Raw genomic sequence first — 14,974 nt, forward strand, 5'->3', positions numbered from 1 at the left:
TTGTCCTGGCTGACATCTGTCCAGTTCTCATTCCAGTATGCCATCCAACAAGATACATTACTGGGGATGGCATGGTACATCTTGCACTGCTCCAGATGCAACTTTCTGTGAACAGGTCTGTTTCCAAAGCTGTCAGTCCAAGCGCTTTCCAAGGTTATCACAGACTAAATTGACATAAGAGGAAAAAGAGAACAGTTTAGCCAATGGCCATCTCAAACAGATTTACCTGACTGTGGGCCTGATCCAAAGCCCACAGAAGTCAAACTCCACTAACTTCAATGGGCTTTGGATCGGGTCCTATGCATGCAGTAACCCTGTGACAGGCTGTACCCCTATGGCAATCTTTTTACAAAGACCATGATATATTTTGTACGAAGTATGCCTTGTGAGGTATCATTTGACAACTCAATCTGCTGGACATTATTGTCCTGGTAAAATATGTGTATCAACATTGTATTGTAAAGTTATAAGATTCTACTGTATAACATTGCTGTAACATGCACCAAGTTTAGAAAGGTTTCAGAGTAACAGCCGTGTTAGTCTGTATTCGCAAAAAGAAAAGGAGTACTTGTGGCACCTTAGAAACTAGCCAATTTATTTGAGCATGAGCTTTCGTGAGCTACAGCTCACTTCATCAGATGCATACTGTGGAAACTGCAGAAGACATTATATACACAGAGACCATGAAACAATACCTCCTCCCACCCCACTCTCCTGCTGGGAATAGCTTATCTGAAGTGATCATCAAGTTGGGCCATTTCCAGCACAAATCCAGGTTTTCTCACCCTCCTCCCCCCCCGCCCCACACACACACACACACAAACTCACTCTCCTGCTGGTAATAGCTCATCCAAAGTGACCACTCTCCTTACAATGTGCATGATAATCAAGGTGGGCCATTTCCAGCATAAATCCAAGTTTAACCAGAACGTCGGGGGGGTTAAACTTGGATTTATGCTGGAAATGGCCCACCTTGATTATCATGCACATTGTAAGGAGAGTGGTCACTTTGGATGAGCTATTGCCAGCAGGAGAGTGAGTTTGTGTGTGTGTGGGGGGGGGGGGGAGGAGGCAGAGGGTGAGAAAACCTGGATTTGTGCTGGAAATGGCCCAACTTGATGATCACTTTAGATAAGCTATTACCAGCAGGAGAGTGGGGTGGGAGGAGGTATTGTTTCATGGTCTCTGTGTATATAATGTCTTCTGCAGTTTCCACAGTATGCATCCGATGAAGTGAGCTGTAGCTCACGAAAGCTCATGCTCAAATAAATTGGTTAGTCTCTAAGGTGCCACAAGTACTCCTTTTCTTTTTGCAAGTTTAGAAAAGCAGGCACAAACCAGTTCCTCAGAAACAAAAGACAAACCAGCAACTAAGCCAGGTAGCTTAAGTCAACAAAGTCAAGTAGATTATCACCTAGTTAAGTGACCATTCTTTGGCAGGAAGAAAGGTGTGAGAAATTTACATGAAATGGAAAACAGCTGGGAGTTCCCATGTAAACAGACTGGCTGCCCCCTGAATCCCAGCTGGAGATGATCTTCAAGGAGGGGAGAAAGGTACAAGAATAGAGAACACACACACACCACAAATTACCTCTCTCCTCCATTTCTCTATGCTCATGGCAGGAACAGCAGCGTAAAAGACACCCCAGGTTGGAGATCTGAGGGGACACAGCTGTCCATCTGTCCAGATTGTACCCTGGATAATGTCACAGGTCATCACCAAGGGCATGGCATACCCATATTCAGTATCCTACAAGTAACTGTTGCATAGACAAGGACTATGGGACAACTTGGATTCCCTATGTAGTTTCCAGGAAAATAGACTATAGCAACAAAGCCAAATATCTGGATATATTTCTTTGCATATTGTCTTTGAAGATCAAGCTATTAAATTGTCAGCAACAATCAAACAGAAGTGATACATACAGAATACACACATATATGCACTAATAATGATGTTCCGGTTTTCTTTTCTCTATATATTATTGATACTTACCCATCTCCGCAAAGTACTTTGAAACCTACAGATAAAAAGCTCCATGTAAGTTTAAGTATTATTAGACATTCAAAACTATATTCTAGACTTTCCCAAGTAAATGCAAGCATTCAACAAAAAATTTATGCTATATATCCATGGGAAAGTGCATCTTACCAGATAAGATGACAAAGACTTGTTCATAAATAGAAAAGAATACAGCAATTCATAAGAGTAACACAAACTTGTTATTTGACTCTGTATAAACCAAAAGAATTAAATTGTATTTGCATACCACTTCTTACCTCTTCTTATGAGGCTGTAACACACTTACTGCATCTTATCAAAGGCTAATGTTATTAACTCCATAGAAGTTCATTAATATAGGTATGAAGGGTTCATGTTTAGCTATTCCACCTGGAAGCAGGCAGGGCACACCTTGACTGTTCTGTAGAAGCAATGCACACATTGCTCTATCCAAGGACAAGGGCTAGATATGAACCATGAAAACTTGATTGTTGGGACAGTAACTGCGGGAGGCTTTCTTAGCCTGGGCTCAAGGCCTGAGAACCAGGATTGTAGTAGCTAAAAGATGCAACTAAGTATATTAATCAACGTCATACATTCCTTTGTGTATCTTTTTGCGGTAGCAGTGTGTAATGCTTAGGGGGGAGAAATATAATAAAAGGAGAAGGTGGAAGGCGGGGGGGCAGAACGCCCATCTCAGCTGACCAGCCTGCTTTCTTGCATAAAGCTGTGTTCTGTCTCATCATTGAACTGCCACAACTGGCGCCCAACGTGGGGCCCTCAGCACTCACCTCGCCCGGCAAGGGTTTCAGACGCGTCACTCATCCGCTTCGTGGATCCCGGTGAGTATTTTTCATTGTGGTAAGTATGGGAAGCTCCCTCTCTGCTTTGCAAGTGCAACACCGCAATGAGCTGCAGTATTTGCTGCGTAAGGCTCAGCATGACTGCCCCGCTCGAGCACTTACTCTCCTGCTACAGGAAGTGCGTGCCCAGTGCCCGTGGTATCCTGAAGCCGGAAGCCTTAAGCTAGCGGACTGGGAGCGATTGGGCCAGACATTGCACGAAGAGCCTCGGGCGCCCGTGCAGGCTTTACATGCCTGGCACCTCTGTCGCGACGCAATACTGCGTGTCACCTCGGATAGGCCCTCTTTCACGAGGCTGGTGCTCTCGCCATGCCCGTCGGCTCCTGTAGCCATCCCCGTTGCAGCTATCCCCCCTTCTACTGATGCAACCCAGCGTGTCGCTTCGGACAGACCCTCTCCCGTACCCACAGCCCCCCCTCTCCCTGCTTTGCCCCCAGTGTCTTCATTACCACCGCCTCCCTTGCCTTCCCCACCGGAGCCAGTGCGTGATCACCCTCCCTCCGTGGGGCCCCATGCTCCGGGGCCCCCCGGAGGGTCATCTGCATCTGCTCAGAAGCTTTCGCTGGTGCAACAAATGGTTCACGCAGCGAAAGCTCGATCAGATCTTACAGCGGAGGAGCTGGCTGATCTGGTCTCAGTTTGCCCGGTGACCTGGCAGAATTATGACCAGGGTAACCCCGTGGGCACCTGGACCACTTTGTCATACTCGGTGGTTAGAGAGGTGAGGAAAGCAATTCGTGAGTTTGGCCTGACTAGCACCTTTGTGCGTGGTCTCGTTGAAGGGATAGGTACTGGGTACTCCCTAGTCCCTGAGGATTGGAAAACGCTGCTGCGCATGATGTTATCACCTAGTCAGTATGTTATTTGGCTTAGTGAGTATCGGCAGATGGCAGAACGCCAAGCTCAGGTACATGCAGCGCACGGTATCATTTATGAGCAATTGGCAGGGGAGGGCCCGTTTGCTACTATTCAGATGCAGTCTCAACTCCCTCAGGCCGTCTTCCCCATTATTTCCACCTGTGCCCAGCATGCTTTCAAGAAGGTCCCAGATTCAGGCAAGCCTACCAAAAGCTTTGTTAGTATCCGTCAGGGTGCCTCAGAGTCCTTTTTGGATTTTACCAACAGATTGCATGAGGCTATCCTCCGGCAGGTGGATAACACTGAGGCAGCTCACGAGCTCCTGTTAAAATTGGCAGTTGAAAATGCAAACGAGGATTGCCGCCGTGCTCTCCAGGCAGCACAAGCCTCTGGTATTTTAGAGCTCTCAGACATGCTGCGGGCGTGCCAGAACATTGGCACACAAGCCCACAAGGCTGGAGTTCTGGCTGCAGCCCTCAGAAAAACTGGGAAGGAGGGGAAGCGTTGTTACCGCTGTGGTAAGGAGGGTCATTTTCAGCGGGAGTGCCGCTCATCTAAGGCACCAGCCCGACCCTCAAAGAAGTGCCCCAAGTGTGGGAAAGGTTATCACTGGGCTAATCAGTGTCGTAGCGGGTCGGGAAACCGCGCGACGGGTCCCCCCCGAACCCAGGGCCAAACGGGGGTGTTTCCCACTCAGACAACCGCTCCTCTGCCTTAAAATCCATAGACTCTATGAGGGCGGCGACTGCTGGAAGTGCAGGGCTTGATTTGATCATGCAGGAGGACACTGACTTTCGGCTGCCAGGGGAGGTCTGTGCCATACCTACACAGGTGACGAGACCTCTCCCTGCCGGCTTTGTAGGTCTTGTTCTCCCTCGCTCACATGCTGGGAAACAGGGCTTTTTTGTCATTCCAGGGGTCATTGATGCTGATTACACTGGCATTATTAAGGTTCAGGTGTGGACTCATCTTCCACAGTCGCTCCCGCGTGGACGGTCAATTGCACAATTGATTTTAGTCCCCTATCAGGTGCCAGCTGCCGAGGATCGAACTCGGGGCGGAGGCGGCTTTGGATCGACGTTGTCTCACTCGCCGTCTTACAGAGCGTCTTCTCCACTTGTTGCTCTGACAATGTCAGTCCGCCCCTCGAAACCTCAGTTAACACTTCTCTTAAATGATGTTCCTTTTACAGGGCTGGTGGACACTGGAGCTGACGTTACGGTGATTCGTGATCTGGAGTGGCCGGTTAGTTGGCCTACGGTTCCTTCTAAAGAATTGTGGGGGATCGGGGGTAGTAAACCCGGGCGCCAAAGTTTGTCTTGGGTCACGGTCTCTAAACTGGGAGGCCGTACCCTTGCTACTATCCGCCCTTTTGTGCTCCCTGTCCACCTCAATATTTGGGGCCGTGACTTACTTACAAAGATAGACACCACCCTCGATATTAACATCTGATGGCCCAAAACCCTCCCTCACCCACCGTGCCCTCCGCATTACCCTTGGTATGGCAATCCTTAGAGCCCGTATGGATTGACCAGTGGCCCCTCCCTCTAGAAAAGCTAAGAGCACTTCAGTTGCTTGTGCAACAGCATTTGCAAGCACAGCGGCTGGAGAGCGCCACTAGTCCCTGGAACACCCCGGTGTTCGTTATTAAGAAAAAATCAGGTGCTTGGCGACTGTTACATGACTTAAGGGAAATAAATAAACGCATCCAACCTATGGGCCCCTTGCAATTTGACTTACCAAATCCAAATTTAATTCCTCAAACCGATCAACTTTGTGTGTTAGATTTAAAAGATTGTTTTTTTACCATCCCCCTTTGCCCTCAAGATCGTGAAAAATTTGCATTTACGGTGCCACAATATAATAATCAGCAACCCTCTCAAAGGTATCAGTGGAAGGTCTTGCCCCAGGGAATGCAAAATAGTCCAACCTTGTGTCAGCTTTTTGTGGATCGGGCCCTTGCCCCTTTCCGTGCCCGGTACCCTTCGCTAAAGGTCTACCATTACATGGATGACATTTTGCTAAGTGGTCCCCGGGTCACGGCACAACAGCTTGAATCTTTATCTCAGATTCTCGGCCAAAATGGCCTGTTAGTGGCACCAGAAAAAATCCAACGCTCTTATCCCTACCACTACCTCGGATATAAGGTTTTACAAACCTATGCTGCTCCGGTTCGTCCGGAATTAATTCTACCTCAACCCCTAACCCTTGTTAAATTGCAACAGATCTTGGGTCATTTAAATTGGATTCGGCCCTACTTTCGTCTCCCCACTTCAATGCTGCAGCCGTTGTTTGAGCTCCTCCGTGGAGCCCGGGCACCGGGTGCAGTTATTGCCATCACTGAAAAGCATACTGCCTGCATTCGACAAATCAATGCAGCATTGAGTCAGCAGTTTGTGGACAGACTCCCAGAGGTCCGTCCCTTACGATTGGTTCTTCTTGCCACCCCTCATACGCCAACTGCGGCTCTGTTTGTACCCCGTACAGACACAGCCGTCTCTATTATAGAATGGCTATACCTTTCATCCACCCCTCCTCGAAATATTTATCCGTATTTAGATGCCCTATCTGATCTTGTTCGTAAAGCCCGCCACCGTGCAGTGCAACTCACTGGCACTGATTTAGTTGCCATTGTGCTCCCCTGTCCCGTACTGAATTTGACTCTTTGTGCCACACCTCCTTGGCCTGGCAGGTTGCTCTTTGTGATTATGTGGGAGAGATTTCTTACAATCCTCCAAAAGATCCTCGGTTGGTCATTACCCAAAAGGTGCCCCTAGTTGTTCATCGTCTTAGCCGCTCTCAACCCATTGTTTCCGCTGTCACTCTTTTTACTGATGGCTCTCCCCACCGAGGTGTAGTCACTTATCAGTTGGGTGACCCCCCTCGTTGGCATTCTCGTTTTACCCTGCCTCAGCGTTCTGCACAGCGTTCAGAATTGGCTGCTGTTATTTTGGCCTTTCAACTTTTTGCTGATTGTCCCTTTAATTTAATTGTGGATACCCATTATGTTTATCAGGTAATTGATCATTTACCCCTTGCCCTCATTACCCCTCAGGTGGATGCAGACCTCCTTCGCCTGTTTTTGTCTTTGCAGCATCTTCTTGCCACTCGTCATTTCCCTTACTTTGTTGCTCATATTCGCAGTCATACCCCTCTGCCTGGGCCACTCACTGAGGGCAATGCACGCGCCGATCGCGCGTTGCGTGGTCAGGTAAATTCCCTTTTTTCTGACCCCATTGAAAGTCATGCCTTTTTTCATCAGTCTGCCTCTGTTTTGGCCCGGCAGTTTCACATTCCTGCTGATCATGCACGTTCCATTGTTCGTTCCTGCCCCCACTGTGCTGCTGCTGCTCCTACTTTTTCTTATGCCGTTAACCCCCGAGGTACCGCGGCAAATCTGCTGTGGCAAATGGATGTTACTCATGTGTCACAATTCCGCCCCTATTCGTTTTTACATGTTTCCGTTGATACTTATTCGGGCTTCCTTTGGGCAACCCCACAACATGGGGAAGCCACTAACAAAGTTATTCACCATTTGCTGGCCTGCTTTTCTGTTATGGGTCGCCCCTGCCAAATTAAAACAGATAATGCCCCAGCCTACTGCTCTGCAGCCCTCTCCACCTTTTGTGCCCGCTGGGACGTCCGTCTTAAACACGGCATCCCTTATAATTCCACGGGCCAAGCCATTGTTGAACGTGCCAATCGCACACTCAAAACCTTGCTGGATAAACAATTAAAACAAGGGGAGCTGCGTCTCCGAACCTTAGGAGACATTCAACAACAAATGCATATCCTCTTGTTTACTTTAAATAATTTAACATTGAATGCAGATCAGCAGACCCCTGCGGATCGGCATTTTCACAAATCTGAGGTACTGGAAAGACCGCGTGTCTTTTACCGTCAGCTGCCCGATCCACAGTGGCTGGGCCCAGTACCTCTAATCACTTGGGGTCGGGGATATGCTGCTGTGTCTCTCCCTGCAGGACCGTTGTGGGTTCCAGCTCGGTGTGTGCGACCGGCACTTAAACAACATGGCATGGCACCAGGGGCTGTCGAATCCCATACCAGAGTTTCAGCTGACCTTGGAGGAGACCGCGTTGCCCCCCGAGTCGACAACGACGGGACGGAAACGGAGGAGGCATAGTGTCCCAAACCGGCCCGTGACATGGGGAGCAGTAAAAGCATTGGTCGCCGTGGCCCAACGAAGGCTGGCAGCAGATCAACAGCCAGAGACTCCTGAGACTTTGTTTGTGGCGATTCTCGCCCAAATCACTGCTAATTCTGTGATGATTGTGTGCCTTTTGTGCCTGCTATTTCCTGTAGGGGTTGGTTCGGAAGCGCTTCCCCCGCTACGAGCCCGAATGACATATAACATATGGGAAAGATTGGCTTCAATAGCAAATGTTACCCACTTTTGTCTATCTAATTCTGTAGCAGCCGGAGATTTGTTAGGTACATGCCTTATTCCAGTATGTCATCACCCTGAGGAGATGGAGAATAAGACACTGTTCTCTGCTTATGCGAATCTTTCCTCCCAGTACTCTAGCATGGCTAATTGGGGCCCAGCCAACTATACTTTGCCTCGCACGGCTATATCCCTCCACACACCGTACCCGGCCGGGGCTCACAATGTTACTTGTGCGCGTATAGTTAACTGCACTAGTACAAAGGTGCCCTTGGGCTGTCGAAAAATTTCTCAACCCCTTTTAAATTGTTCCCATGCTGTTAATGTTTCATATAATTATGGCCATATCATCCTACCATCAGGATGGTTTTTTTACTTGCGGTTCACGCACCTTTAATTATATTCCTGCAAATTTAAGTGATGGCACCCTTTGCTGTCTTAGTAGAATGACCCTTATATTGCCTTTTGCTGGACAAAATCGTAGTAAAAGAAGTGTACCCCTTTCAGATGATTGTATTGCAGATGTTGAGCTTTTTAGTCGTGCTGAGTATACTGCTTTAGCGGCCTCTATTGTTGGGGTCCCCGCGCTTGCCATGTATTCAGCCAGAACTTTAAATAACCTGGCATGCTTTGCAGCAAAGGCAATTAATACAACATCCCAGGCTATTGCCTTACTTAACACAGAACAACATGAATTAAGGGATGCAATCTTGGATAACAGAGCAGCCATTGATTTTCTGCTCCTAAAACACCATCTAGGCTGCTCCACATTTCAGCACATGTGTTGCTTTAATTTAACTGATAATAGTCGCTCCATAGAAACTAGACTGGCTGTATTGGCCAATCTTACAACACACATACGCCAAGATCTGGGGTTTGAGGGTTTTTGGAATTGGCTTACAGGTTGGCTGCCCTCTCTAGAATGGCTGCGACAGCTTTTTGGTTATTTTGTGTTTGTAATCATTGGGCTTATTTTTTGCTGCTGCTGTGTACAATGTATTCCTTCCTTGTTAAGATTTTGTGAAATTTTGCCCTGGAAAGCTCCCCAAGTTATGTCCTTGTCTGTCTGGGAGTTAAATAGCATGACAAAACAAATTGACGGCTACAATGAGATGGCCAATTATCATTAAATAAAAAACGGGGGGATGAAGGGTTCATGTTTAGCTATTCCACCTGGAAGCAGGCAGGGCACACCTTGACTGTTCTGTAGAAGCAATGCACACATTGCTCTATCCAAGGACAAGGGCTAGATATGAACCATGAAAACTTGATTGTTGGGACAGTAACTGCGGGAGGCTTTCTTAGCCTGGGCTCAAGGCCTGAGAACCAGGATTGTAGTAGCTAAAAGATGCAACTAAGTATATTAATCAACGTCATACATTCCTTTGTGTATCTTTTTGCGGTAGCAGTGTGTAATGCTTAGGGGGGAGAAATATAATAAAAGGAGAAGGTGGAAGGCGGGGGGGCAGAACGCCCATCTCAGCTGACCAGCCTGCTTTCTTGCATAAAGCTGTGTTCTGTCTCATCATTGAACTGCCACATAGGTAATTTTACAAGATTCAGTGCTCTAGAACAGCAAAAAAGTGGGGGCAAGCCTCTTATTTAGGAACTTAAATTTAGGCATCCAGTTTGAAAATTCTGGCCTAATTCAGTAACACTGTCCTTTTCCCCACATATGTTTTGTATGTAGCTAATACTTCTAGGGAATCAGTCTTCCGTTAAACATTCAGAATGGAAATACATTGCATTTGAAAGTTCCATTTAAAAGGTTAAATACACCCAAACCAATGACAATGTAACAATGGGCAGAGACCAGAGCTGGAAAGTTGAAGCCACCACTGGCCTTTGTTCCCTGTGGTAGAGGATCAATTATGTTATTGAGATGTCAGAACTGTCACCTAGACACAGCAGAAGGTCAAACTACATGACCTAACAGCATCTCTAAGGCCTGACTGCCCTTTCAAATCTGTGCAAGTCAGGAGTAGCTCCATTAAAGTAAATGGCGTTTATATCAGTGTAGAGTGAGACAAGTATCACACTGCCCTCAATTTCTTATTTTAAATTCTCTGCTTGGCCTTTGGGGAGGGACAAAAGAGAAGGCAACAATATAATAAAATAATTTGTTAATGCCACCTAACAGCCAGAGCAGCATTCATTAGTATTTATTACAAATGATCTACCCTTTAAGGGGAATGGTCTGATCATGCTGATGTGAAAAAGGAGCAGAGAAACAAAGGGTTAACTCCTTGAGAATCCCATTTTTCTAGGTATGTATATCAAAATGATTGTAGTAGCTCAGTACCACATGCAAGTTCTAGCCAAGACTAGATCAAAAACAGAGGCTGATACAAGCTAATAAGTGAAAAGTTACCACAGCATTTACAAAGAAATACCGTGTAATTGCTTTCACTACAATATTAATCACTCTGGAGCACTGACATTTAGGCCTATAAAGCCTTATTCCCAGAGCTACCAGGCACAGGCATAGGGAAAAGACTGGCACTCTAACTGCTATATTAAAAGTTTTACTCAGCACTACTCTGACGTTTCACTTCATACTAAGAAAAATTAAGTTGTCTGACAAATTAAATTTTAATTACATTTTCATTTCTGAGTGTCGCTGACAGACATCAAGAGTGGCATTGTGCCAGTGCCATTACAGAAACCAAATAGGGGTGAAAAAAAAAATTTGTAAGCATGTGTCAGTCCTACCTGAAAATCACAGGAATGCCAGTGTATGTTGCTTATAATCTTTATGAAGTAGTAATGAATTTTACTTAAAAGTCCCCCACAATGGGAACAGCTCTCCCCTCCATGTTAACTTTCGGGTTGCAATGCAAAGCAAAATGCATGCAAGGTTCTGCTATTCTGCAGAAAGCTAAACACTGGTAGGCACTTCACCAAGGCATACAAATATATCACAGCTTTGAAGAGAACACAAAAATCATAACTTTATTAATGTACAAAAGGGTACAGTGTTGTTCACACTACAAATACGTTCCTCCTACAAAAATGCTCAACAACTATGTATTGCCAATTGAAAGAGGTCATCAGCCAATTTCTCCACTCTTGGGAGATTCTGGTATTATTACAGCCTTGCCTTAGAGAGGTGCTCTGTAAACCTCCTAGACCACCCCAGATTTTCCACCTCACATCTTCCAAAAGATGCACAGGTAATGGACAACTTTTCTTCTTGCCCATTTCTGGCAATTAAGCTTATGGTATTCTAACCCCCTTTTGCCCCCGTTCCAGACTCCCCTGCAAAGATAGGAAGTCGTGGAGTTACTGCCATTCCCAGTCTGATGACCTCTCGGTATAAGCCACTTAATAAACAAAATATACACGTGTTTTTGCCAGTATATCATCAACAGCGTTATTCTGATCCCTCTAAGCGATGACCTGTAGGCTTAACACAGACATAGGGAAAGAATTAGATGGCATTTCAACAGTCAGCTCTTTGATCGCTGTTCATATAAATGATCTCAAAACAAGAAAAAGTTTCTCACTGGATCCTCATGAGAAAATTTCCACTAGTTATGTGTTCTTTATAGAAGTACAAAATATATATATATATAATCCCTAGCTACTGGGCACTTAATATCTTTAACATACCCCTTGAGGTAGGTAAATGGGTAAATTTGAAATGGGACTACGAAATGGTAAGATGACTTGTTTGCAAGTCAGCATCCAAGCCAGTAGTGTGCTGGAAGGTAGAGTCCTTGAGTATAGCCATAAATTAATGTGTTATTTGAGGACAGATTGCAGAGCAACTGATGGCGAGGAAGCCAGTTTTGTCAAAACCTCTATTGCAGAGCAGGTTACAGAATCAGTGTCCTGTTACTAGTCAGACACTAGATGAAAGCTAGACTCAAATGAGAGTGGGATATATGATACTTGTAAGCCCTATGTACTTCTTAGTGTTAACACAGGATTAATCATGAAGAGCAAGAGAAAGACAAAAGGAAGTGCAGGTCCTCTACTCAAAAGGGAAGCAGAGCGAATAACTGACTACATCAAGAAGGCTGAGTGTTTAATGCCTATTTCACTTCAGTCTTCACTAAAAAGGTTAATAGTGTGAGTATCTGGTCACAATATTAACAAAGGGGAAGGAACGCAAGCCAAAATAGGGAAGAACATGTTAAAGAACATTTAGATAAGTTAGATGTATTCAAGTTGCTAGGTCCTGATGAAATTCATCCTATGGTACTTATGGAAATAGCTGAAGCAACCTCATAACCATAAGCAAATATCTTTGAGAATTCATGGATACTGGGTGAATAACTCAAAGACTGGAGAAGGGCAAAAATAGTACTTATCTTCAAAAAGGGGAACAAAGAGGACCCAAGGAATTATAGACCAGTTAGCCTAACTTGGATGTATGGAAAGATACTGGAACAAATTATTAACCAATCAATTTGTAAGCACCTAGAAGATAGCAGGGTTATAAGAAACAGCAAATCATGCCAAACCAACCTAATTTCCTTCTTTGACAGGGTTACTGGCCTAGTGGATGAGGGGAAGCATTAGACATGATATACCTTGATTTTTAGTAAGGCTTTTGACACAGACCCACATGACATTCTCATAAGCAAAACAGGTAAATGTGGTCTAGATTAAATTACTATCAGGTGAGTATACAACTGATTGAAAGACCATACTCAAAAAGAGTAGTTATCAATGGTTTGCTGTCAAACTGGTAGGGATGAATCTAGTGGGGTCCCACAGGGGTTAGTCCTGGGTCTGGTCACTATTCACGATTTTCATTAATAATATGGATAATGCTGTGGAGAACATGCTTATAAAATCTGCAGTTGACACCATGCTGGGAGGGGTTGCATGCACGTTGGAGGACATGATTAGAATTCAAAACGACTGAAACTGGAAAACTGGTTGAAGTTAGAATCCACAGGACATTAGATTTCTTTGCTTGTCTCACTCGACCTCCACCTTTTCATTCTGAATCAGCTGCAGTGCACTCTCTGCTACAGTTCCTTGCCATTCCTCCATTCACTGAAAGTCAAGTAATCTCCAGAGATGCAAGGTGGGTGAGGTAACATCTTTTATTAGATCAACTTCTGTTGGTGAGAATCTCTCTCTAACATCCTGGGATTGAAACCACTACAACGACACTGCATACAAGTAACCTTCAGCTCATAGCATGACTTCTTTTGACAGTTAGAAGTTTACATTTCCTGCACCTCCAAATCCAAACTGACTAAGATTTTCTGTTATTTAGTTACTGCTTACAGATCAACATCTTCCCTGCCACTCATTCACTGTTACGGTGGTAATACCACAGTGACATTAGAGGCTGCAAAGTACCCCAGTCATGTAAGCAAAAAAGAAGTGTCACTACCAAAGAAGACCAGAGGAAGACCGAAGCGCCAATGTGAAGATGGGGAAGGGGTAGCAGTGGGAGGGGGGCAGGAAGAGTCGGCAGTGTGCCAGGTATTCCCTGCTTTTGTTGGAGGATTCCTTGGAAGCCTCAGATGTGAACTTCAGTTCCCTCAGTCCATAATTTAAGATTTATTTAACTCAAACATCTGAGAATCTATTAGGAGAAAATAGAAGTGTTAACAAAAACAAGAAATATTAAACAGTCTGAATAAAAAATAAAAAAAAAAACAACAAAAACCATAATTAACTGAGAAGAGGTAACCTGGCTTCTCAAATGTCCTATTCCTAATTTTTTCCAGTCACCCATCATCTTCTAGGGGTGACAGGGATCTACAGAAAATCATAGACTCATTTCTACTTCTCCTGCACCATCATATGTATATCAATCTCTTTAGGGTTTTTCTCCCATACATCATAAAGAAGCAGGAAAAAAAAACACACAAATGATCTTTAGACTACTTCTAAAGATAAAGCATCATTCCCTGGAACCCACAGTCTCTACATCTTGTGTGGCCGCGGAGTGCATTATACGACTCCGTAGGCTGAAGCCCTCCCACTCCACTCACCTAGTACCATGCTTCTAATGGGGGACTCTGGTGGGAAAAATGACAACATGGGCTCCATATTGTAGGCCTCTGCTTATTCCTCAGATCCCAGGGGGTTGGGCTTAGGTTCCTTTATCCTATCAATGGATGGTACAAGGTTCACTAAGGTTGTGCGTTCCTGGCTAATGGGCTTCTTCTTTCTCTTGCGTTCTGTCACAAGTAAGGTGGGGGTCCAGGTGAGTTGCTGTGGCTCACTGCTCTTGCCACTTGTGTCTCTGCTCCCGCTTCCTAGGTCCTCCTCAGAGGAACAGTCCACTTCCAGTTCTGTTTTCACTGCAGCCACTGCCACTGGGTCCAGCCAGCCACTCCCACCAGCTGCTACCACAGCCTTGAAGGCTTCCAAAAGTGCTGGACTATGGTTGTCATCAGACCAGGGCAATTTGAGGAGCTTGGCTTCCGGAGTCCCACACACAGGGATGTTGCTGTTGTGCCTCTTTGTGGCTGCCATTGAAACCACAGAACCCTTGAAGGCCAACGTGCTGCTGCTGATGGGCTCCACTGTAGATACAGATGTCCCACCGTTGTCTTGGCAGTGGGGTGGCAGCCCGTGACCCAAAAGAGGGAGACTGAATGATCTCATTGGCCACCTTCGCCGTGGAACCCGTTGCTTCGGAGCTTGAGGCCACGGACATCGCCACAGGGCCTGAGGTCGCTGTGCTCCCACCGGCCGCCTTCGCCTTAGGTTGCTGCTGTCGTCGCCACCGTCAACGTCCCACCAGCCACCTTCATTGTCGTCTCCGCTGTGCTCCAGTCAGCCTCCTTCGCCACAGGACCCAAACCCACCGCCACCCTCCCAGCGTCTACCTTTGCCATGGGGCCCGGGGCTACCAGGGTCCCGCTCCCA

At 45.9% G+C, this 14,974-nt stretch overlaps 1 protein-coding gene across 3 annotated transcripts; it reads left to right on the plus strand.

Moving 5' to 3' along the window:
• Positions 1 to 3,193: 3,193 nt before the first annotated feature.
• Positions 3,194 to 9,637, plus strand: LOC142069044 (endogenous retrovirus group K member 5 Gag polyprotein-like). Of its 3 annotated transcripts, none has more exons than XM_075119313.1 (2): positions 3,194 to 3,586; positions 7,707 to 9,637. In XM_075119313.1, the coding sequence occupies exons 1-2, from the start codon at positions 3,440 to 3,442 to the stop codon at positions 8,523 to 8,525; spliced, it is 966 nt and encodes a 321-aa protein (XP_074975414.1). In that variant the 5' UTR covers positions 3,194 to 3,439; the 3' UTR covers positions 8,526 to 9,637. The 3 variants fall into 3 exon arrangements, with proteins under 3 accessions (XP_074975414.1, XP_074975412.1, XP_074975413.1); XM_075119311.1 differs by having other exon boundaries at positions 3,203 to 4,968; XM_075119312.1 differs by having other exon boundaries at positions 3,222 to 4,968.
• Positions 9,638 to 14,974: the final 5,337 nt, after the last annotated feature.

Source organism: Caretta caretta, chromosome 14, assembly GCF_965140235.1.
Source record: "Caretta caretta isolate rCarCar2 chromosome 14, rCarCar1.hap1, whole genome shotgun sequence".
NCBI classification, from domain to species: domain Eukaryota; kingdom Metazoa; phylum Chordata; order Testudines; family Cheloniidae; genus Caretta; species Caretta caretta.